Source organism: Wyeomyia smithii, chromosome 3 (assembly GCF_029784165.1).
Source record: "Wyeomyia smithii strain HCP4-BCI-WySm-NY-G18 chromosome 3, ASM2978416v1, whole genome shotgun sequence".
NCBI classification, from domain to species: Eukaryota; Metazoa; Arthropoda; class Insecta; order Diptera; family Culicidae; genus Wyeomyia; species Wyeomyia smithii.
The window spans coordinates 79,756,592-79,780,470 of record NC_073696.1 but is presented as its reverse complement, the minus strand read 5'-3'; the positions used below and the strand labels follow the sequence as shown (position 1 = coordinate 79,780,470).

General features: G+C 39.2%; 1 protein-coding gene across 1 annotated transcript in view; it reads right to left on the bottom strand.

The window, feature by feature from the left end:
* LOC129731740 (solute carrier organic anion transporter family member 4A1) overlaps nucleotides 1-23,879 on the bottom strand; it is a 67,721-nt gene that overhangs the window by 6,683 nt on the left and 37,159 nt on the right. Inside the window, exon 5 of the mRNA XM_055691984.1 lies at nucleotides 5,788-6,155. Within this exon, the coding sequence (XP_055547959.1) occupies nucleotides 5,788-6,155 (368 nt within the window). The remainder of the gene's footprint in view (nucleotides 1-5,787; nucleotides 6,156-23,879) is intronic.

Below are 23,879 nucleotides of genomic sequence, written 5' to 3'. Positions count from 1 at the left end.
TATTATGTCACATCTTTGGAACTTGGTGATCGGAGAGTGAGCCATCTTTCACAAAACAAATAAATATTGTTTAATTTCTACTAAATCGTACTCATTTTAGGTCTGTATAGAAGCTTGCCTTTTGCCTTTCTATTGAAGAAAATTGACTGTACCGTTTTACCGATTTCGGTCATTTGCTTCGGCAACATTAGGAACCAAAATACCTTTCTTTTGGAGGATGTTGAGCTTAAATTTGTTGAAATAAACAAGAAGACTCTGAATTGTGTTTAGACCGTGCCAAAAGTAAAACGAGCTCAAATCCAACAGAGCCTCAAAGGGAAATATAAAACTATTGTAGTCCTACGTCAACTATGCGGTCGTATCCCGGATACCACCCTCTTACTATTTTTCAAAAGTTGATATCTCTGAATGGGGCAAATGAAAACAATATCTTCTGGTTTCATTTGGAAGAGCAATTCGTGTACTTTATCATATGAAAAAATTGGAGATGTACTTTTTCTTGAAATTTAATAATACTAATTTGAATCTGCTAACTTTTGTCAAAAAAGTAAAAAAATTTCATTTATAGGTTATTTATTTGGTAAAACTACTGTACATATTTTTCGGTAAAGTTATAGAGAAGCTTAGTCAAGATAACTTCGCACATAAAACCACCTATATCTCTCAAATTGACTGATATAATGTAACTTTGCCTGATGGATCCACGATTTTTCATATATAAACTTATTTTTAACTCTATACACTAGATGCGTGTTGAACTTGTAATCATATATTCACTTTAAAAGTTACAGTTTTAAAAACTAAAAACACTGATCACTGGCGTAGCGTGGTGTGGCGGAGGAGGCGGTATGAGGCGACATCCATTCGAATATTTTCATGCGTGTCACTTCTAGAAGTGTGACATCCGCGAAAATAATAATCAATTACCATGCTTCAGAGGTGTAAGTATTGTCCCAGCTTCAGCAGCGAGCGCTGTAGGGACTCCCTGAACAACAGCCTCAGGGTCGGCTTACTAAGAAAATTTCGCGGTTCCAGGAAAATGCTTGTCTGAGTCTCTATGTACACAATTTTTATTACTAGCGTTCGTCACCCACTTTCTTATTTCTAGCTAACCTTATTCACTTTCGTTCTACTCCGGGGCCCCGTTTCACCGTCAGCGCACAGTCCACCTTCTCGTTGCACCTGGTTCCTGCACACCCACGTTCTGTCCGGCGTCGTCTTGCGGCCTTTGCCGCCAAAATGGCTCCTAATCGGCGTCCTCAGTCACCGGCGCAGGGTCCAATGGGATTCTCGGCGTACTCGTGTTTAATCCAAAACAGCGGGGCTCTGGGAAATAAGCGTTGCTTTTTTAGCCTGATTGGCTGACTGGTGACGAGGCAATTGTTACGGGACAAGGAGAGTGCCTTACCTGCTGTTCACTATAGCCACACACTTTTTACTGTCTCCTTAGAGTCGCTTGTCTTCTTGGTTTCTAGTTAATTTTCCGCAGGTCGTGACCGTTCAATTCGGAATCTGGTTACTGAGTAAGTGTAGTGGCTACAGCAGGTCATTCCTCCTTGCCCTAAGACGTTGGCCTCGTCTAAATTTTCGCGCCAATAATCGCAGCCGCGCTTTTTCCCCATCTGCCATTTATATTTTCGCCTGCTCTATATTGGGTGCTGGTGTCTGGAAAACCGATGGGTGGTGGGCTGCGTGCTTTAGGGTGCGGTGGACTAACTCTGGCCTATCGGTGCGTGGGGGTGTGACAGCAACTCACGACAAACCCTTCCTGTAGATCTTGCATTGCATTTCCAATGCCAGCGGTTCATAACTCTCAGCAATCCCTACCACCTTCATTGCTTAAGCTAGCAATGCTTACAGAGGTGACACTCACGAAAATTATATACATTTTCCCCTATTGGTTGTAATATAATTTTTATTGCGACTTAGGGGGGTGACACCCAAAATTTTATGCCCCGGGTGTCACCTAGTCACACTACGCCACTGACACTGATGTAATTTATAAAGTGAAGATATGTTGCAAAGTTCAATATGTAATATGTAAAGGTTGCCATTGGCGACAGAATGGAAGTTTTAAAAACTAAACAGAAAGAACTATGCTGGGACTTTTTTTTTTGTTTGCCTGGAGAGCATTATGCAGAAGTGCCACTGCGATAAAAACTTGTCTTTTGTATCTGAGAAATTGGTTGCAAGTATAGAAATAAATATATATTTATATATGAAAAATCGTGGATCCATCAGGCAAAGTTACACTTTATCAGTCAATTTGAGAGATATAGGTGGTTTTATGTGCGAAGTTATCTTGACTAAGCTTCTCTATAACTTAACCGAAAAATATGTACAGTAGTTTTAACAAATAAATAAACTATAAATGAAAAAATTTTACTTTTTTGACAAAAGTTAGCAGATTCAAATTAGATTTATTAAATTTCAAGAAAAAGTATATCTCCAATTTTTTCATATGATAAAGTACACGAATTGCTCTTCCAAATGAAACCAGAAAATATTGTTTTCATTTGCCCCATTCAGAGATATCAACTTTAAAAAAAAAAACGTATTTCAAAAATTAAAACATTAATAACTCTTCATCCGTAGAAGATATCTTCGAAGTTTAGCAACCAAAAGTTGCGTCTTTTAAAGTTTAAAGAGCTACAAAAAAGTAGTTTTCTACAAAATTGCTTAATATCAAGTGATCTACAACTTTGCCAAAGATAGTTCAACATTTTTTTCACAAATAAGAATTTTAGTTGTTATATTTTGCAGGTTTAAAGACCACCCTAATTTTCATTCAAGTGTATATATAGACCTATATATAAGAAGCAACTTCTCCATAGAAAGTATTGCTGTAAAATCACAAAATCGCGTCGAAAACCCCATGTCCGCCTAAATTAACGTTCTGTACCACTGTGCAGTGTCTTCGAGAAAATTGTGGCAATTATTTCTGCTAGCAACTTTGTCGAGGGTGTCGAATTTTTATCTCTTATGTTAAAAAAGATATAAAAAGGTTTTATATACAAAACTCACTCAAATCATAATTTTCAATATAACTATTTTCCTGGATTTTCTACATATTTTATATCTTCTAGAAAATTAGGGAAACTGCTCCATTATTCATCTCAGCCCATATATTCATCTCATAAAACATGAAAACACAATTGAAAACAGAAAAAACGCATATTTTCTAACTAAATCGATCTGCTAATCCATGGAATGGATTCTTCTTAGTTCACTTTAGATTTCTCATAAAGTAGAATCCTCAAAAACTCACTTAAAAGCTCTAAATTTGATATAATAGTCAGACATCTGCACTCGAAAACTCGTTTAATTCAATCACCTACCTCAGAAAACCAAGTCCGCGCATTGTTCTGTACGGCTATAACGGGACTCGTTCAGCAGCCAACCAAAGTTTTTCTCATCACTAGCGGACCATTTTTTATTTTAATCACTAAACAAAATCACTCACTACACTAAGAATACTTTAATCTTCGAAACGTTCACCTCAAATTTTCAAAAACCAGCTTGAATTAGCAGAAATATATGAGATGAATTTCTACAATTCCTAAATTTCAACTGTATGTATTTTCATCTGTTTTCACTGCCTTGAAGAAAATCAAAAGTTGCCAAATCGGTTTCTGTTAATACGAACAAATCATACTGAAAATGTTGAATTATTCCGACATAATTCGACAGCACTGCAGTGGTTACCTAGGTTCTCAATTTACGGTAAACAACTACAGCGGATACCTAGGTAACCTACTACGACGGGCTACGGCTACATTCATTCATGATAACAGTGCACTGCAGTGTGATGAATATGGGGGCGTCGTGAGATGAATAATTGAGCAGTGATATAAGTTTTGAGGTGGATATGGGAGCGTTGTGCAAAATGGTTTGTTTTACAAAATTCAGGATAAATCTAAATATACAATACTGAACGATTCTTTAAGAGCACGTAAACGTATTTTGTTTATTTGTTCAATGATTTCATGAAAACTTGTTGTTTAATCCGTGCATTCTTCGTGAGTATCGGCTTAATGAGATGAATAATGGAGCAGTTCTCCTATAAGGCAAATAAAAATACAGATTTTCGCTGAACATTTGATCTAGCTATGTTCAGCTACAGTTCAAAATAAAAAAGTTATGGGAGCATTAACGGTTTTTCAAGGGTTAGTTCAACTATAAATTACTCATTCGTACGCAAAAATACCCAGATAAGTATTCGATATTCTGAAAGCACGTCTATTCTACTTCCAAAAGTATATGAACTCATTTGTCAAATAGAGTCTTTTTGTTTGTTTTAATGAAAAAAAATCTTTTGCATGAAAGCTCCTACTTTTTTAAAAAACTTTGGTATTTCTAAATACAGCGGTTACAATCTTCAACAAAAATATAAACCCATAAAAATTGCACAATTTAATAGAAGGCCATAAAAATATAGAAAATCATGTGAAAGACTTATAAAGAAAAATATAAATTTTCAGTTCAGTTTCACACATAATAATAATAATAAATATCATTGTTCTGAAAAAATTAATTTTTCATATCACTTCTAGGTAAATTAACCAATAAATCATCCATTCTGAAAGAAGCGCAATAAAATACATAGAAACTTTTCCAAATAAAACACTGTGCAGTAGGGTGTCCCAAAAAAATCGAAGTTGAAAAAGTCAGGGTGCTCAGCCCTAAATTGAAAGATAATGTTATTTATAGCATTTTTGTAGAACATTTCGACTTTCTAAAAAATTGTTTTCAGGTTGCCCAAACGTGATTTATGAAAAAATGACTTTTTTAAGCTAAGTAGCTTGAAAATGTCATTTTTTCATAAATCGCGTTTGGGCAACCTGAAAACGATTTTTTAGAAAGTCGAAATGTTCCACAAAAATACTATAAATAACATTAGGTATCTTTCAATTTAGGGCTGAGCACTTTGACTTTTTCAACATCGATTTTTTTTGGGACAGCCTACTGTGCAGTAATCTCAAGCTTCTACAGGAAACAAAGCTCAAAACAGTTGCCCTAGAAAGATTATAGTTGTTTAACCATACCTGTAAACTCATTCGAGATAATGTGCCAGTCTCCAAAATTCACAAAAATAGAAAGCTATAATCTTTATTTTTCCAATTGGAGCTCTTGTGCAAAACCCTTGTTTACCAGTGTTATTAGCTGAAAATCATTACTGTTTACTGGAAACTCCTTTTAACAACAGTTCTTTGAAGAACTTTACCAGAAAATAAAATATTTGTTTTTTGGCACTATTTAAATTGAATTTCCTTATTTCTGGGGGAAAATTGGGGGTATGAGAGATGATATTGAAGTTCAAGCAACATTGGGTAATCAGGAGGTGACTTTCAAATTAGAAAACAGACAAAAAATGTTGAACATTGCATTGTATCAATGGTTATAAAATTTCCTATGCTTCTCTGCTTTGATTTCGTTAAGGTTTCGATAGAAAATGAAGAAGACAAAAATGATATAATCTACAGTGTTTTATATGAAGTCTTAAAATTGTCAATAAATAAATAAATAAACTCCTGCATTGTAACTTTTACATTCTCGTTCGGTTCTTTCGTGAAAGCTTTCTAGCAGTTGAGAAATAATTCACATTTCGCCAAATTTCTTAAACAATATGATAGCTATTATGCTTAATGTGAGAAATTACTAGCTTCTTTGCTTATTACAGCAGTTTGCAATTCCGTAAAACAACTTCAATGATATCCCTAATCTTCCACATAGAGTATTTTTTAAAAAGAAAATTCACATGTGAAATGGTCTATTTTTTCTACCTACCCATCAATAATGCCGACCAGACGGCAGTCACACTGAACTGGTTTTCAATCAACTTCGGCAGGAATACAGCAAAACCGGATATAACGAGTCCCTCGGAGGCACCCGCCAGGTTAAGGAAGAAAAACGTTGGATTCTTTAGCAGTGCGACCAGCGCTTTTGGGATTTCTCGGATCTTGGTAAACGTTTGCTTGTTCTGGTCGGCATCGCCTTTGTGCGCCTCGGAAACTTTCTCCAGCTTGTCCGAACCGGGCAGGGCTCGAGGATACGCCAGTATCGGTATTGCCAGCAGCAGACAAAAAGCAGCCATAAAAACGAATCCAATCCACCAGGCACCGACCCAAACCTTACTGTGGGGTGTAAGACCCAATCTGGAACAAGAGTAGAAAAAACGGACAGGTTAATACATGAAATAATTTAGTTGTAGAGGGTGAAACGAAGCCTTACAAACAATACACTCAGGTTGGTTTGAGCCAACTTCAGAAGTGCTGCTATTTTAGATAAAAATGGTCGTTCTTATTCAATAAAAAAAACTCTTCTCTAAACATTTTTATCTTTTACTGTGTTTAAAATGTTAGACCAACCTTTTATTTTCCTCTTGCTTGCCACTCACGATTTGACAGTTTGAATTATCTCTACTCAATGCCGCCAAATTCCGCAGCTAGTTGTTAAGCTCATATAGGTAGACAATCATTTATTCGTAAAGGATTTCTTTGGTGAATCAACGATCCACGAACTAACCGAACTGATTCCATATACCTTGCTCATGACAATGATCCTTATCGCACTTCTCGCCCGTCCCCTCGCATTCGTTCCGCAACCTAACGGCATGGCAAACAGACATTCAACAGGATATAGCGGCAAACAACCCGCAGGCAATTTGATATTCATAGCTCAGAATGCAATTTACACACATACTCTTTATTATATTTGCGAAGCACAAAAAACTGCTTGCATAAACAATAGGTGGTATCGTGGAAAGCGTGAAAATTTCGCTTCCTCCTTGAAACTGTGAAGGCTAAGCTTGTGGTGTACCAGCAACCAGTGCTTGTGTTAAATGTACAGCTCATAGCCAATTTCGTACTTCGAAGGTTGCAATAACGATCATGTTCCACCGTAAAAAGATAGCACTATAAAACAACACAATAAACAACGGGGTTTGCGCTACTGGTTGCTTCCCGTTTCGAATGAACGGCAAAGCTAAAGCCAGTAGCAGACCGAAAAGCTAGTATATTTGCAAAGCCATCATATTGCTCTCTTTTTTCCTCTCTTTGTGATCCCCTGGAATGCTCAGGTAACTTTCACTGCATATTGCTGGTGCGAATTGGACTTCGGTAGCGTCAATTGTATTCAGACTCTCCAAGGATCAAAAGTCTGAACATTGGCAATTCTTTTTTGCGACACCCCTTGTCGACACCTTGACTCCGGTGCAGCATACGTAATTGGGCCCATAGATAGAACCACAGCGGCATTTTCGTCATATTTTAATGCTCCGCCAGCCATTCACCGCAAATGGGATGAAAAATGTGCAAGCTATTCTTTATCTTGCTGCCTAGGGCCAGAAAGTTTGATGGATATGCATTTTGGTATGACGATATCGTCTTCTGACGCCGCTCATGACAGGAGTGAAAGACTCACAAAAGACACTATAGAGTTTACATTGTAGTGGGAATAAGGAAAACAAGCTTGATTTCACAACGTCTAACTTGATAATAAAAACCTAAATTAATCCACCTAGCGGTCAGACCCAGCCTTTCTCATTCAATCTTATTATTTGTGAAAATAGATTTACATGAACGCTTCAATCCAATAAATGTATATTCACTCTTTAGGTTCTAAAACATGGATGTTGTAATCTATACATATAAAAATGCAGTCCGGTCTGTCTGTCTGATCCATATAGGTTCAAAAACTACCGAACCGATCGACGTGAAAATTTGTATGTAGGGGTTTTTAATGCCGATAAAGGTTCCTATGATAGTTTGAGACCCCTCCCACTCCTGGAAGGGAGAGGTCCCATACAAATGACACATAAATTTCAGCACAACTCAAGAACAAACCAAGCAAATGAAACCGAATTTGGCATGCGGATGTTTTGAGGGGTAACAAATATGTCCATAATAGTTGGACGCCCCTCCTTTTTCTGGAAGTGGAAATGAAACACAAATTTCTGCACATCTCGAGAGCTAACCAACTAAATGGAACCATATTTGCCAGGTGAATGTTTTATTGGTAATAAATTTGTTCCATAATCGACCTCAGGCAACATATTGGATTGTAAGATGGCGACTTCCGGTTTTAGGGAAACAGCCAAAAATGGCCTATTTCTACCCAATATAATAATATCCGGATCTAAAATGATACACAGGAGCTAAAATCGATCGAAATTGTCTTCAAATGCCATTATGAAATCCAAAATGGAGTCAAAATCATGAAATCCAAACTTCCGGTTTCTGAAAAACAGCGGCAAACGACCAAATACCACCCAATATGGGTATTTCCGGAACCGTAATGATGCACTGGAGCCACAAATCGACTTCAGATAACATTTTGAATTGTAAGATGGCAACTTCCGGTTTCTGTAAAACGGCCTGAAATGGAAGATTCCCAAAACAGATGGACAGAAGCTAAAAATTGATCACAGACACAATCTTGAATTTTCAGATGGTGACTTCCGGTGTCTGGCAAACAGCCGGAAATGACCAAATACCATTCAATATGAATGTTTTCGGAACCAGAATTCACAGGCAATTTTGAAGTCCAAAATGACAACTTTCGGTTTCTGAAAAACAGCCCAAAGTGACCAAATACCACCCAATATGAGTATCTCCGGAGCCAGAATGTTGCAAGAAGCTAAAAATTGACCTCAGGCACCATTATGAATTGCAGGATGGCAACTTCTGGTTTCTGGAAAACAGCCAAAATGGCCTATTTCCGTCTAACATGAGTATCTCCCTCCGGATCTAGAATGATACACAGCAGCTAAAATCGACCACAGACCCCATTTTGGATTCTAGGTTGGCGACTTCAGGTTTCTGGGAAACAGCCGAAAATAATCGAATAACACCCAATATGGGTGTTTCTTCAACCCGAATGACGCTCAGAGGCCAGAAAGTATCTTAAATACCATTTTTTAATCCAAGATGGCGACTACCGGTTTGTGAAAAACAGCCTAAAATAAACAAATACTATCCAATATGAGTATCTCTGGAACCAGAATGATGCAAGGAGCTAACAATTGACCTCAGACGCCATTTTAAATTGCTAAATGGCAACTTCTAGGAAACAGTTGAAAATAACCGAATAATACTCAATATGGATACTCACGTAATCGAGATGATGCATAGAAACCAAACATTGACCCTGGACAGCATTTTGAACTTAAAGACGACCATACAACACTGATAGAACGGACACGTAAACGGGACCAGACAACAACACTTATTGCTCTTACTTACTAGTGTAAAGAGGACCACTTTTAGTTTATAAAAACAACCAAAATAACTAAATACCTTCCAATATGGGTATTTCCGGTGTTAGATTGATGCCAGAAAATCTGCAGAAAATGATCGAATACCACCCAATATGAATATATTCAGAATTAAAACGATGTACAGAAGCCAAAAGTCAAGGATGTTGTCATTTCGATAAAACCAATCATTTTAAACGATTTGTTATTTGTCTTTGATCATATCCTATGGCCGATTCGTCTTGCATTTGCAGATTTTAAACACGCAAAGAATCAATGAATTTGGAACGTTCAAATAGTATGATACCACATTTAAATTATGTTGAGGCCTCTATATCGATCAAAGCAGGTGTAGTTTTCAATGGTCTTTGACTTTCTTTTCTTTCCATAACTTTTGAGCCTTATGTGAAGAAAAAAAAAAAAAAACTTTTGAGCCACATAACAAATAGTTATGAAGTTTGTTATTTGTAAGTTTGAGAGATGACTCGTTCGTATGACACTAGTTATGTTCAAATAAGTCTTGTAATCATTGAAATAATAGACTTTCGTTGTTTTATAAATAATTTAATACATAACGGTTGCTTAAGTTCGATTATAATCAAATGAAATAGGAACGTACAGGGCAGCCAAAATTTTTTGAAACCACGTGTTCAATCATAATTTATCAGTTAACTCTTAACTAGCCCGCTCATCTGATAATAATATTGATCAAATCGGTTGTATAGTTTCAGAGATAATGAAGTTTCGTGATTTTCACATTTCGGTACAATACAGACGAAATTACAGTCCGATTACAGTAAAATTCAATAGAGTGTTATGAGGAAATCGGGTCAGCCATCTCTGAGAAACATGAGTGAGAGTAAACAGTCCTAAAAACACGTTTCTTTTCATAACTTTTAAACCACAAGTCCAATCTTTATAAAATTCAAAAGGTAAGGGTTTCTCAGGTAGCCCGTTCTTTTGAGACCAATTTTGTTCAAATCGGTTATGTGGTTTTGGAGATAATGATGTTTCATGATTTTTACATTTTGATACATAATCTCTAAACTAAAAATCCGATTACATTAAAATTAAATAGGGCCTTATGGGACGACAAGACCTATCATTTGCAATTAATTTCATAAAAATCGGTTTGGCCATCTCTGAGAAAAGTGAGTGAGAGTAAAAATCTGCACATACACACACACACATACACACACACACATACAGAAAATGCATAGCTTGTCGAGCTGAGTCGAGTGATATATGCCATTCGGCCCTTTGGAGCACTTTTATACTTTCGGTTTTGCAAGTGATTGCTATACCTTTCTAGGAGAAAGGCAAAAATGTAATTCAAAACTTGATTTCGTTTAACATATCGGTAGGTACATCAGAAACTGAAATCCCGTCTCGGATGCGTGGAAAATCAGTAAGATCATATTATGACCTTTGAAATAGTTATGAACGCTATAAATTGGTTTCGAAAATAACCTAAAAAGTCATTCAATCAAGAACTGTGTAGAGATATTAAAGGCATGACTGGACCAATTTGGTCTCTTTCTAGCTGCATTGAACGTCACGTCTTATTTTAATAATTCAATTTACGTTTAGGAAGAAAAAAATTCAATCTACCGGCTAGAATAAATCTATTAGGAATCAGTTTTTTACTCAAAAGTTAAGTTGAATTATCTTATAATACTATTACTACTACAACCGATACCTTCATACTTGCTTTTTGCTGAATTTTACGAAAAATTTGGTCGAATAAATATATCAATGAAAAATGTATACCACATCTTGGCGTAGAACTACTGCAGATAATGCTGCCCAAATGAATGCGACTCGGGACTGCGGGGCGCCTCCTAAATGTCTAACATGAACCGAGAACCGGATCGTTAAGCACCCCAAGAGAGGCCCCTAGTGCACGACTATCAACCCGGCTACCGCTGACATGATGGTAACACTATTGAACCTGAAACTTTACTACGCGACACAGCAGCTGCTCTACCACGTAGCCTCTGAGCCATTGTCGACATTGCCATTGTTTCGGATCTCTACCGGATCCCTCCCGGAAACGGTAACGGATAAGTTCAGTATTGTGGTCATATGAACGATGAGCAGATATGCGGTTCAGGGGGGTTGTGACAACGAAGATTACATGGTTGCCTAGATGGAAGCAGTATTCTACTACTGTCTACGAAAGATTCGTTTTTATGGTCTTAAGAGTAGTTGTTGAACTGACGGGTCTGACGCCGTTGGTGGTTGCGGGTGATTTCAACGGTAGGGCTGTTAAGTGGAGAAGTCGCTGTACGAACCAGAGGTGCCAGATTTTATTGGAAGATTTCCTGAAGCCCAACTTAGACCTGGCCAAGGTCGGTGCAAAAGGCACCTATATAAGGAACGGTGCGGAGTCGATTATAGATGTGACGTTCTGCTGCTCGGGACTGATAACGAACTGGAGGATAGATGACAACTACACCAAACATCGCACTTTAATGCCAATTTATTTGCGGAGGTAATTAGAAAAGAACACAGAATCAACTAATTGCCACGCTGTTGCAGGCGTGTGACGCTCATATGCCTAGATCTTGTCAGCCTAGAAATAGAAGGCCACCGGCATACTAGTGAACCGATGTAATAGCAAATCTACGCAGAGAGTGCCTTTATTGGAGGCGGAGGATGCAGCATGCGTGTACCAAGGCGCATAGAACGGAGCGCCACGTTGCATTCGCATCTGCAAAAGCAACGCTCAAGAGCGCAGCAAAGGCTAGTAAACGTACCAGCTTTGAGAGACTGTGCACTAATGCCAACACGAATCCGTGGGATGAAGCCTACAGAATTGTAATGACCAATACCAGAGGAGTGTAAGCACCTGCAGAGCATTCCTCGGCGATGTTGGAGCGAATCATTGAGGGGCATTTTCCACGCCACGAGCCAAGGGTTGATGAGGTACCAATTGAGTTCGCCAACAACCTCCTAAAGGGGAGTAAGGCACCGGGACCTGATAGAGTCCCGAACTTGACCATTAAGACGACCATGCAGGTAGCCTCCGGGTTGTTCAGGGTGGTCATGCAGAAATGCCTAGGCTACTGCCTCTTACCAGACAAATTGAAGCGTCAAAGACTGATCTTAATGCCGGGAAACCACTTCCAAAAGGACAGGTTTACGGTGGATGCCATTCTCTCCTCCAACAAGACGGCGAAGATAGCGCTTCAGCGTAAAAAAGGGGCACCCGCTATTACGTAATCGTCACATTATACGTGCAGAACGCCTTCAATAGCGCCAGCTGGGACTCTAGAACCAATGCGCTTCAGAGTCTCCGCGTGCCATTGTTCTAGATTCTATGGAACTAGGGGAACTGCTCCATTATTCATCTCATTTAGCCAATATTCACGAAGAATGCACGGATTAAACACCAAATTTTCACGAAATCATTGAAAAAATTAACAAAATACGCTTGCGTGCTCTCATGAAATCGTTTAGCATTGTATATTAAGTAAACTTAGCTAGATTTATCCTGCATTTTGTAAAACAAGCCATATTTCACAACGCTTCCAAATCCATCTCAAAACTTGAATCACTGCTCAATTATTCATCTCACAACGCCCCCATATTTATCATACTGTTAATTATGAATTAATCACATTATAATGAATGAACGTAGCGGCAGCCCGTCGTAGTAGGTTACCTAGATATCCGCTGCAGTTGTTTACGTGCAAAGTAGGTAACCTAGGTAACAACTACAGTGCTGTAGATTTATGTCAATTATGTCGGAATAATTCAACATTTTCAGCATGATTTTTTCGTATTACCAGAAACTGATTTGGCAACTATTGATTTTCTTCAACGCAGTGAAAACAGATGAGAATACATACAGTTGAAATTTAGGAATTGTAGAAATTCATCTCATATATTTCTGCTAATTCAAGCTTATTTTAGAAAATTTGAGGTGAACATTTCAAAGATTAAAGTATTCTTAGTGTAGTGAGTGGTTTTGTTTAGTGATTAAAATAAAAAGTGGTCCACTAGTGATGAAAAAAACTTTGGATGGCTGCTGAACGAGTCCCGTTGTAGCCGTATAGAACGATGCGCGTATTTTGTTTTCTGATGTAGGTGATTGAAATAAATGTGTTTTCGAGTGCAGATGCCCGACTACAATATCAAATTTAGTGCTTTTAAGTGAGTTTTTGAGGATTATACTTTATGAGGAATCTAAAGTGAACTAAGAAGAATCCATTCCATGGATTAGCAGATTGGTTTAAGAAGAATATATGCGTTTTTTCCTGTTTTCAATTGTGTTTACATGTTGAATGAGATGAATATACGGACTGAGATGAATAATGGAGCAGTTTCCCTACTTTCAGAATCGAGCACTAGTTTACAACACGCAAGAGGATCAAAAATGCGTCTCAATTTCATTCAGGGCCCGACACTGGGAAATGTTATGTATGACGTTGTAATGAAACTAAAGCTCCCTCCGGAGAAGAGGAATCTTAGATTCGTGGACGACATATTTCTAGGGGTCCACGGGGAGTTAACCAACGTGGTCGAATTGAAAGCCGCATTTTCTATACGTTATAGAAGATTGGAAGCGCTCCAGAAGGCTGGATTCACAAATCACAATCACAAATCGGAACAACAGGCAACGATCAGTGCTGGTGGATGCACTACCGCCTCAAAGCGACCCATGGAACTCCTGGGAATGCTGACCGACATCAAGCTCACGTTTGGGAGTCACGTCGATTTTGTCTGCAGAAGAGCTTCAACGGCTATTGCGGCATTAGAATGTACTCTTTGTATGCTCTCGCTTCGCACAGGCAAGGAGCGGAATATTGACAGTGAGCGGGCCAGATACCACACCGGAAAATGTACGATGACGAAGACATCTAAAAAGTAGTCTGCTTCCCGGATGGTTCTCAAATTGCAAGGCATCGATCGACGAGTCAACCATCGAAGTTCCAGCGATAGCTTACTGCCCGTCTCCAGGTGGCTAACTAAGAACTTTACAAAGTATGCAGGTGCATCAATCACGATGGCCTCTCCCTTAAGCAATGTCTAACGGTAGTCCCAAGAAGAAATAGGGCTGAAGACTGGTGAAATTAGTGGGTCGGATCTAAAAAAAAACTCAACTCCATTCCCTTAGTCCTCTTCTCTGGTGTCTGGTTATAGATTCCCCACCACCATGGAAAAACGTGAATGCGGCTTTCACCTCATGAAAGTCTTACAAAATAACTCTTCAAAACACACTATAGCAAAGACAGGTCGACTCGAAGGTCGTACACACAGAGTCGGTAGGAAGACGCCGAATGCCAATATTTCTATTATAAAAGGGTTTTCATAATATTATCCTGCAAGGCTGCTACAACTGAATTCGTTGCCTACGAAATAGACACGTTAGTTCTTGTTGTAGTTGTTTTACCAAAAAAATTTGTCGTTTTGCTTGACATTTTGATGACTAACTTTTTTGTTGTGCCAATCACCGACGCCTGGGGAGGCGACTTCACCCAGGACCCTAATTTACGACTCGTTGATTAAGGGACCGGCGCTAACGGCTTTACTTCCTCAAGCGATGGATCATAGAGATTTTTCGCCTCAGAAAATCCCCTGGTGTCGGTTAGGATTGAATCTAGACCAGTTGGGTTGGTTGTGAGTGGATCACGCCACCCCACAACCATCGACACCTATGTCGGCGTTGGGATTCGAACCCAGGCGTCGAGCGTGATTGGCAGAGACGATACCAACTACGCTAGGCCCCCGGCTTGATGACTTACTTACTTACTTTACTTTCATGGCGACAGATCGTTTAGATCCTATGCAGATTCTAGAATACGCCTCCACAAAACCCGTTTCCGAGCTGCTCCAGTCTCTCCTTACGCCCGCTGCTCGGGCATCCTTGTCGACAGCATACATACAGCGCTTGAGAGGTCTGCCTCTATCCGGTTCTCTGCTAAATATTATCTCTGCCGGTCGTACATCCATGCTACGTGGCCAGTACATCCGTACATCCGTGCTACGTGGCCAGCGCTACCGACAGGATCAGAGTTCTGTAGAGCGCAGTATGTTTTTAGGAATGAGTGTGCGGGAAAATGTGCTGCGTGGAATTACCCGCAGTCACGGTACTTTGTTTTGGCAGTGTTTATGGTGAGTCCAACTCTTATAGCTTCCCTTCTGAGTGCCGCAAAGGCCTTCTCAACAGATCTACGGTTAGCACCAATGATATCAATGTCGTCCGCGAAGCTCAGAGACATGTTCGACGTCGTGATGACGGTGCCGCTCTTCTGTACACCTACCATCGTTGCGTTTCACTGTATCATACGCCGCCCTGAAGTCTGTAAACAGATGATGTGTAAGCAAGTTGTGTTCTCGATACTTGTCGAAGATCTGTCTCAAGGTAAACATCTGGTTCATTGTAGATCGTCCCGCTAGAAAACCGCATTGGTATTCCTGCTTCCTAAGGCTTCCTGCAACGGCCTTAGTCGCTGGAACAGGATACGGGAGATAATTTTATAAGCGGAATTGAGGAGAGCTATGCCTCCATAATTACTACAGGCTAGTCTATGTCCCTTCTTGTAGATTGGGCATATGAGTCCTTCCAACCAGTCTAGGCGGCCTATACACCAGAGAGACGCAGAGACACTACCGTTAGGTAGTTGTCCCTGAGACCATACCCTTTGGATAGTCTGGTGAACTGCTCTACACAGCCGCTCGCTCCCAGCTTTGAAAAGTTCGGCCGGTATGCCGCCCTTCCCAGCGGCTTTGTGGTTCTTCAGTTCTTTACAAGCATTCTTCACCTCGCCCAATGTTGGTAGATCCACAGCTTGTCCGTCCTCCCCAATTTCTATCCTATTCCCCTACACGATTAGCTGCTACTAACGTCCAGACGTATCTTCTTCGCCGATCACGATTTAAATACGTTGGACAGCCGGGGGCAAATCTTGCCTACCACGGGGTTAGTGATAGCGAAGTTTAGCCCTCTAAAGGACCGCACATCTATGACGTCTGAAAAGTGCCGGCCATCGATCAGCATGTAGTCGATTTGGGAGCAGCCCTCTCCATTAAGGGTGTCTCCAGGTGTGCTTCCGAACGTTCAGACGTGCAATATGGGTACTACAGATGGTCATTCCCCTGGCTGCGACGAAATTCGTTAACCTCAAGCCATTGTCATTGGTAAAGGCTCTCCCTACCAATAACGAGACGAAAAAAATCATCTCGTCCGACTTATGTGTTTATATCCCCGATGGCGATCTTTATTTCGTGTCACGAGCACTCTACATACGTTTTCTCAAGGAGCTCGTACAGCTCCACCATTACGTCATCGGTTTTATCGTTTGTCAACGCGTACACGTTGATAAGGCTGTAATTGAACTTAATCCTCAACACGCATAGGCTGTCATTAACCCTCTTCCGCTCACAAGGTTTATCATTAAAATTTATAGCTTCACGAGCGAATTCAAGCTGAACACTTTGTAGGCTAACTAAAATTACTGTCAACTGTAGTATTTTGAAGAAAATGCCCAGTGATGTTCTGAGGCAGCATATAAAAGTTTATGGAACAATCATAAGCACAACAAACTATTTTATGTCAAGATATGATGATTATAATTCTTGATGCTTTAGAGTCACCATGAGCGGGAAAGGGTTGATAGGCCTCTACCTAATGACATGCTTCATTCGATTTCCTGGTAGAACGAAACCGACGCCCCGTTCCGCTCTGTCGCCACCACTGTAGTAGATGTGGTACTCGAATGAAGTGCAAACGTTAGTTCGACCGCCAGGAATTCACGTTCTCCGGTTTTTGGCCAACGCACCTCTTGTATGGCTGCTACCTTCACACTTGCATTCCGTAGCTCTCTGGCCAAGATGACCGCGCGTGACGATTCGAGCAGAGTAAGGCATGCTGTTAGAGCTGCGATGCCTAGTTTCGCGACTGGGCTGCCGTCTTGGGTGTAGCTGCCGAGACATCACATTTCATTGTTCAGCCGTCCGCTCCGGATCAAACGCTGTTTGAGCTGCCCCTAACCTGGGGAACAGACAAGCTGCTTTCCAAGGAGAACAACTCCCCTTACCTGTCAGCATACGACCAAGTTTCCACTGGTTCACCGATCTTCCCTTGGTTGCTCGTATTCCAGTCGGTGCCATGTGGAGATAGGGATAGGAGTTGGAGGCAGTATGCTCTGGACTACACTGGGGCCTACTTTATGTCTACTAGAACGGATTGCACTGCTGGTACGCAATGCCCAGCCGTTTACCAACCACTTTTTGATGACTGCTTTACTCGAAAAAGCCAATCGTATAGAAACTGTGAAGGAATATTCGACCTTGAAACTTTTTCCTAACCTTCACCACATAGGGACACGGGGGCCTACATATTTTGGCCCACCCATGAACGTTTCTCGCATTTTATTTGATAAATTCAATGAATATTATATGTATCATTGAAATAACATACCCAAGAAGCATACTGAACTATAGTTTTCGGCAAAGTACTGACTTATTTTGGATTTAGTTCAAGAATAATCAAAATCATGCTTAAATCAACCCAAAGTCAAGAGGAGGCTGTAGAATTCAATTTAACTTCCGAAAGCTATTGTAATAAAATATGTATGCTTTTGAAACAATTCGTTGTTGTAGTAACATCAATAAAATACCATAGAATATACTCTAACAAGTTGAAAAAAGTTAAAATAATAGTTGAAGGTATGGTCGAAATGTATTTGTCTCTGTCTAAAGCGAACACGTTTTGGCCATGCCAAGCTTTGACAGCTCTTTGGTTACCATTCGGCTGTTGGAAGCTAACCGGGGAAGTACCTTTTAGTTATTCACAAAAGTATTTCTTAATTTATTTCTCTTAACGATATGAAACTGGTTGCAAATACCTGCAGAGCTGATATAAGCTTGATCTTGTTATTTCCAGATACCTAACAATTGGAAAACTTCACGGCAGAAGTATGCCCTCGTCAAATCTATTGTTTCTACTCTAAAAAGATCGATTATGATCTAAATATTTTAACGCACGGTTCTAAATATATAGGTGGACCAAAATATAGACTTGGTGGTCCAAAATATGTTTTTAGCATTTCTCAGAAATTTTAATACTTGTAGGCAGGCTTCTTCCGTTCTCATTTTTGCTCAAATTTCCTTCTCTACCTGCCAAACCCCTTGGAGAACTAGACTTTCTCTCACACAGAGTGAGTAATTATCCACATTTAGGCGTAGAGTATTTCAGTCGCAGAGCTCCATTTCACTCTTAATGATCGCGTGTTAGGGGTAAATATTTGTTTGCTCTCTCAGTTTAAGAGGGAGTAGTTTTCGTTAGCTTCTCCTTTACTAGAAGAGAATTAGGCCAAATATCAAAACATTGAGGTTCACATTAAAGCCACATCCTAACCATTTTCGAATTTAGTATTATAGAAAGATTCACCACCCACCATGGGTGCATATTCACCAGAAAGTTCGATTTTATACTTTTTTTGCCGCACCCCAGAGCGATGAGACCCTTACCGCCATCCACATTAACGATTTTGGATTGTAAGATGGCAACTTCCGGTTTCTGGAAAACAGCCGAAAATTGCCAATTTCCACCCAAAATAATAATATCTGGATCTAGAATAATACACAGGAGCTAAAATCGACCACAGCTAGCATTTTAAATTCTGAGATGGCGACTTCCGGTTTCTGAAAACAGCAGAAAATGACCAAATACCACCCAATATGAGTTTTTCTTTAACCAGTATGCCGTTCAAAATCCAGAAATTGTCTCCAAACGCCATTATGAAATCCAAAATGGCGACTTCCGGTGTCGGACAAACAGCGGCAAATGACCAAATACCACCCAATATGAGTATTTCCGGAACCGTAATGATGCACTGGAGCCACAAATCGACTTCAGACAACATTTTGAATTGTAAGATGGCAATTTCCGGTTTCTGGAAAACAGCCTGAAATGGACGATTCCCATTAAATATTAGTATTTCTGGAACCAGAAAGTTGCACAGAAGCTAAAAATTGATCACAGACACAATCTTGAATTTTAAGATGGTGACTTCCGGTGTCTGGCAAACAGCCGGAAATGACCAAATACCATTCAATATGAATGTTTTCGTAACCAGAATTACGCCCAGATGACAGAAATTGATTTGACAGGCAATTTTAGAGTCCAAAATGACGACTTTCGACTTCTGAAAAACAGTCCAAAGTGACCCAATATGAGTTTTTCTTTAACCAGTATCCTAAATACCATTTTGAAATCCAAGATGGCGACTACCGGTTTGTGAAAAACAGCCTAAAATAAACAAATACTATCCAATATGAGTATCTCTGGAACCAGAATGATGCAAGGAGCTAACAATTGACCTCAGGCACCTTATTGAATTGCTAAATGGCAACTTATAGGCAACAGTCGGAAATGACCGAATAATACTCAATATGGATATTTCCGTAAACGTGATGATGCATAGAAACCAAACATTGACCCTGGACACTATTTTGAATTTGAAGACGACCACTTTTAGTTTCTGGAAAACAACCAAAAATACCTCCCAATATGGGTATTTCCGGTGTCAGATTGATGCCAGAAAGTCTGCTGATAATGACAGAATACCACCCAATATGAATATATTCAGAATTAAGGCGATGTACAGAAGCCAACAGACGAGGATGTTGTCATTTCGTTATTTGTTATTTGACTTTGATCATATCCTATGGCCGATTCGTCGTGCATTTGCAGACTTCAAACAAACCGCAAGGAATCAATGAACTTGGAACGTTCAAATAGTACGACACCACATTTAAATTATGTTGAGGCCACAAATATCGATCAAAGCAGGTATAGTTTTATATAGTCTTTGAATTTCTCTTCTTTCCATAACTTTTGAGCCACATATCAAATTGTTATGAAGTTTGTTATTTGTAAGTTTGAGAGTTGACTCGTTCGTATGACACTAGTTATGTTCAAATAAGTCATGTAATCTTTGAGATAATAGACTTTCTTTTTTTTTTTTTTTATTAATTTAAGACACTTTACATTATAAATGCATTCGTGTCTGTATCAAAAATCTTTTAATTTGTTTATATTAAATTGTACAATTCGCATTCCTTTAAGTATTTGATCACTTTTGTTTCTGTTGTTCTATCATTGCAAAGTGCTCTTTGTAGTGTTACTTCATCGATTCCATATTTTCGCCTCGTGTCGGAATATTTCCTGCAGTTCAATAGTAGGTGTGGTATATTGATGATGGTTCCACAACATTCACATGACGGTGGTATATTTTTTTCGAGTAAGAAGGCATGGGTTAGTTATGTGTGTCCAATTCTCAGTCGAGTCAAGACCCGTTGGTCTCCGGGATTGCTGCAGTCTATCCATTTTTTGGTTTCGAATTTGATTTGTCGTAGTTTGGCGTCTTGCATTGCGAACCACTGACTGTTCCATAGTTGCCGAATTGCGCGGTTGATTTCTCTCGTTGCATCATCTGCCGGGATTGGTATAGCAATCGGTTCTTTATTTCTGGCTTCACCGGCTAGTCGATCTGCTTTGACGTGCCTTGCACACCGGCGTTGCCTGGTATCCAACAAAATTCTATGGGTCTATTTCGTATAGCATTTTCTATTTTTTGGATCCATGGGTGCTTTGACTTACCCGCTTCAAGTGCCAGTAAACAGCTTGCAGAATCTGATAAAATCACTATTTTGTTTGTAGAGGTGTGCTGCGCGAGTGCCATCGTGATTGCGTAAGCTTCTGCCGAGAATACGCTACACTGTTGGGGGAGGCCAACGGATATTGCCATCCCATCGCCGAATAGTCCTGCACCAACTGTTGTGTCGTTCTTTGAACCGTCGGTGTAAAGGGTCGTGTATCGTTGAAAACGGTTCGACAGTAGCTCATTTACAACGGGACAAACTAAATGAGCAGGATCACCAGCTTTCGTTTGTTTTTTTATGTCCCACACAATAGAAGGTGGTTTTGCATTCCACGCACGATTACTAAGTCTGGATCGAGGACATATCGGAGGTAGCGTGCTCTTATAATCAATGGCATATCATTGTTTCGACTGTCTTTCTCTAGTAATCGGATTGCAAGTTGGATAATAGACTTTCGTTGTTCTATTAACAATTTAATACATATGGTTGCTTAAGTTCGATTATAATCAAATGAAATGGGAACGTGTAGGACAGCCAAACTTTGAAACCACGTGTTCAATCATAATTCATCAGTTAACCCTTAACTAGCCCGCTCATCTGATAATAATAATCAAATCGGTTGTGTAGTTTCTGAGATAATGAAGTTTCGTGGTATTCACAAGTCGGCACATTACAAATGAAGTTACAGTTCGATTACAGTAAAATTCAAAAGGGTCTTCTGAGGCAGCTAGATCATTCATTTGACATTTATTTTGTGGAAATCGGGTCAGCCATCTCTGAGAAAAGTGAGTGAGTCCAAGTAGTCTTCGGAATATGTTCCTTTGCATAGCTGGATTTCACATTTTCAAACATAACAGGCAATGTAATAGTCCGACTGCAGAACAAATCAATAGGGTATTATGGGGCAATTAGACCTTCCATTTGACACTGATTTTATGAAAATCGGTCCAGCCATCTCTGAGAAACATGAGTGAGATTAAACAGTCTTCAGAACACGTTTCTATTCATAACTTTTGAACCACAAGTTCAATCTTTATGAAATTCAAAACTTAGGGGTTTTCTAGGTAGCCCGTTCTTTTGAGACCAATTTTGTTCAAATCGGTTGTGTAGTTTTTGAGATATTGATGTTTCATGATTTTTCACATTTTTAAACATAACCTCTAAACTAAAAATTCGATTACAATAAAATTCAATAGGGTCTTATGGGGCAACAAGACCTTTCATTTGCAATTAATTTCATGAAAATCGGTCCAGCCATCTCTGAGAAAAGTGAGTGAGAATAAAAATCTGCACATACACACACACATACACACACATACACACACACATACACACACACACACACGCCTTTCTCCTAGAAAGGTATAGCAATCACTTGCAAAACCGAAAGTTTAAAAGTGCTCCAAAGGGCCGAATGGCATATATCACTCGACTCAGCTCGACGAGCTGAGCATTTTCTGTATGTGTGTGTGTATGTGTGTGTGTATGTGTATATGCAGATTTTTATTCTCACTCACTTTTCTCAGAGATGGCTGGACCGATTTTCATGAAATTTATTGCAAATGAAAGGTCTTGTTGTCCCATAAGACCCTATTGAATTTTATTGTAATCGGATTTTTAGTTTAGAGGTTATGTATCAAAATGTAAAAATCATGAAACATCATTATCTCAAAAACTACACAACCGATTTGAACAAAATAAATTTCAAATGAACGGGCTACCTTAAGAACCCTTAACTTTTGAATGTTATGAAGATTGAACTTGTGGTTTAAAAGTTATGAAAAGAAACGTGTTCTGAAGACTGTTTAATCACACTCATGTTTCTCAGAGATGGCTGGACCGATTTTCATAAAATCAGTGTCAAATGGAAGGTCTAGTTGCCCATGAGACCCTATTGATTTGTTTTGCAATCGGACTATTACTTTGCCTGTTATGTTTAAAAATGTTAAATCCAGCTATGAAAAGGAACATATTCCGAAGACTACTTGGACTCACTCACTTTTCTCAGAGATGGCTGAACCGATTTTCACTAAATTTGTGTCAAATGAGAGGTCTAGCTGCCTCATAACACCCTATTGAATTTAACTATAATCGGACTGTAACTTTGTCTGTAATGTGTCGAAATGTGAAAATCACGAAACTTCATTATCTCAGAAACTACACAACCGATTTGATCAATATTATTATCAGATGAGCATGCTAAGGGTTAACTGATGAACTATGATTGAACACGTGGTTTCAAAGTTTGGCTGTTCTATACGTTCCCATTTAATTTGATTATAATCGAACTTAAGCAACCGTTATGTATTAAATTGTAAATGAAACAACTAAAGTCTATTATCTCAAAGACTACATGACTTATTTGAACATAACTAGTGTCATACGAACGAGTCATCTCTCTAACTTACAAATAACAAACTTGATATCAATTTGATATGTGGCTCAAAAGTCATGGAAAGAAAAGAAATGCTTTGATCGATATATGTGGCCTCAACATAATTTAAATGTGGTATCGTACTATTTGAATGTTCCAAATTTATTGATTCCTTGCGATGTGTTAAAAGTCTGCAAATGCACGACGAATCGGCCATAGGATATGATCAAAGTCAAATAACAAATTGTTTGAAATGATTGAGTTTATCGAAATGACAATATCCTCGACTTTTGGCTTCTGTACATCGCCTTAATTCTGAATATATTCATATTGGGTGGTATTCGGTCATTTTCAGCAGATTTTCTGGCATCAATCTGACACCAGAAATACCCATATTGGAAGATATTTAGTTATTTTGGTAGTTTTCCAGAAACTAAAAGTGGTCGTCTTTAAATTCAAAATGGTTTCCAGGGTCAATGTTTGGTTTCTATGCATCATCTCGATTACGGAAATATTCTTATTGAGTATTATTCGGTCATTTTCGACTGTTTCCTAGAAGTTGCCATTTAGCAATTCAAAATGGTGCCTGAGGTCAATTGTTGGCTCACTGCATCATTCTAGTTCCAGAGATACTCA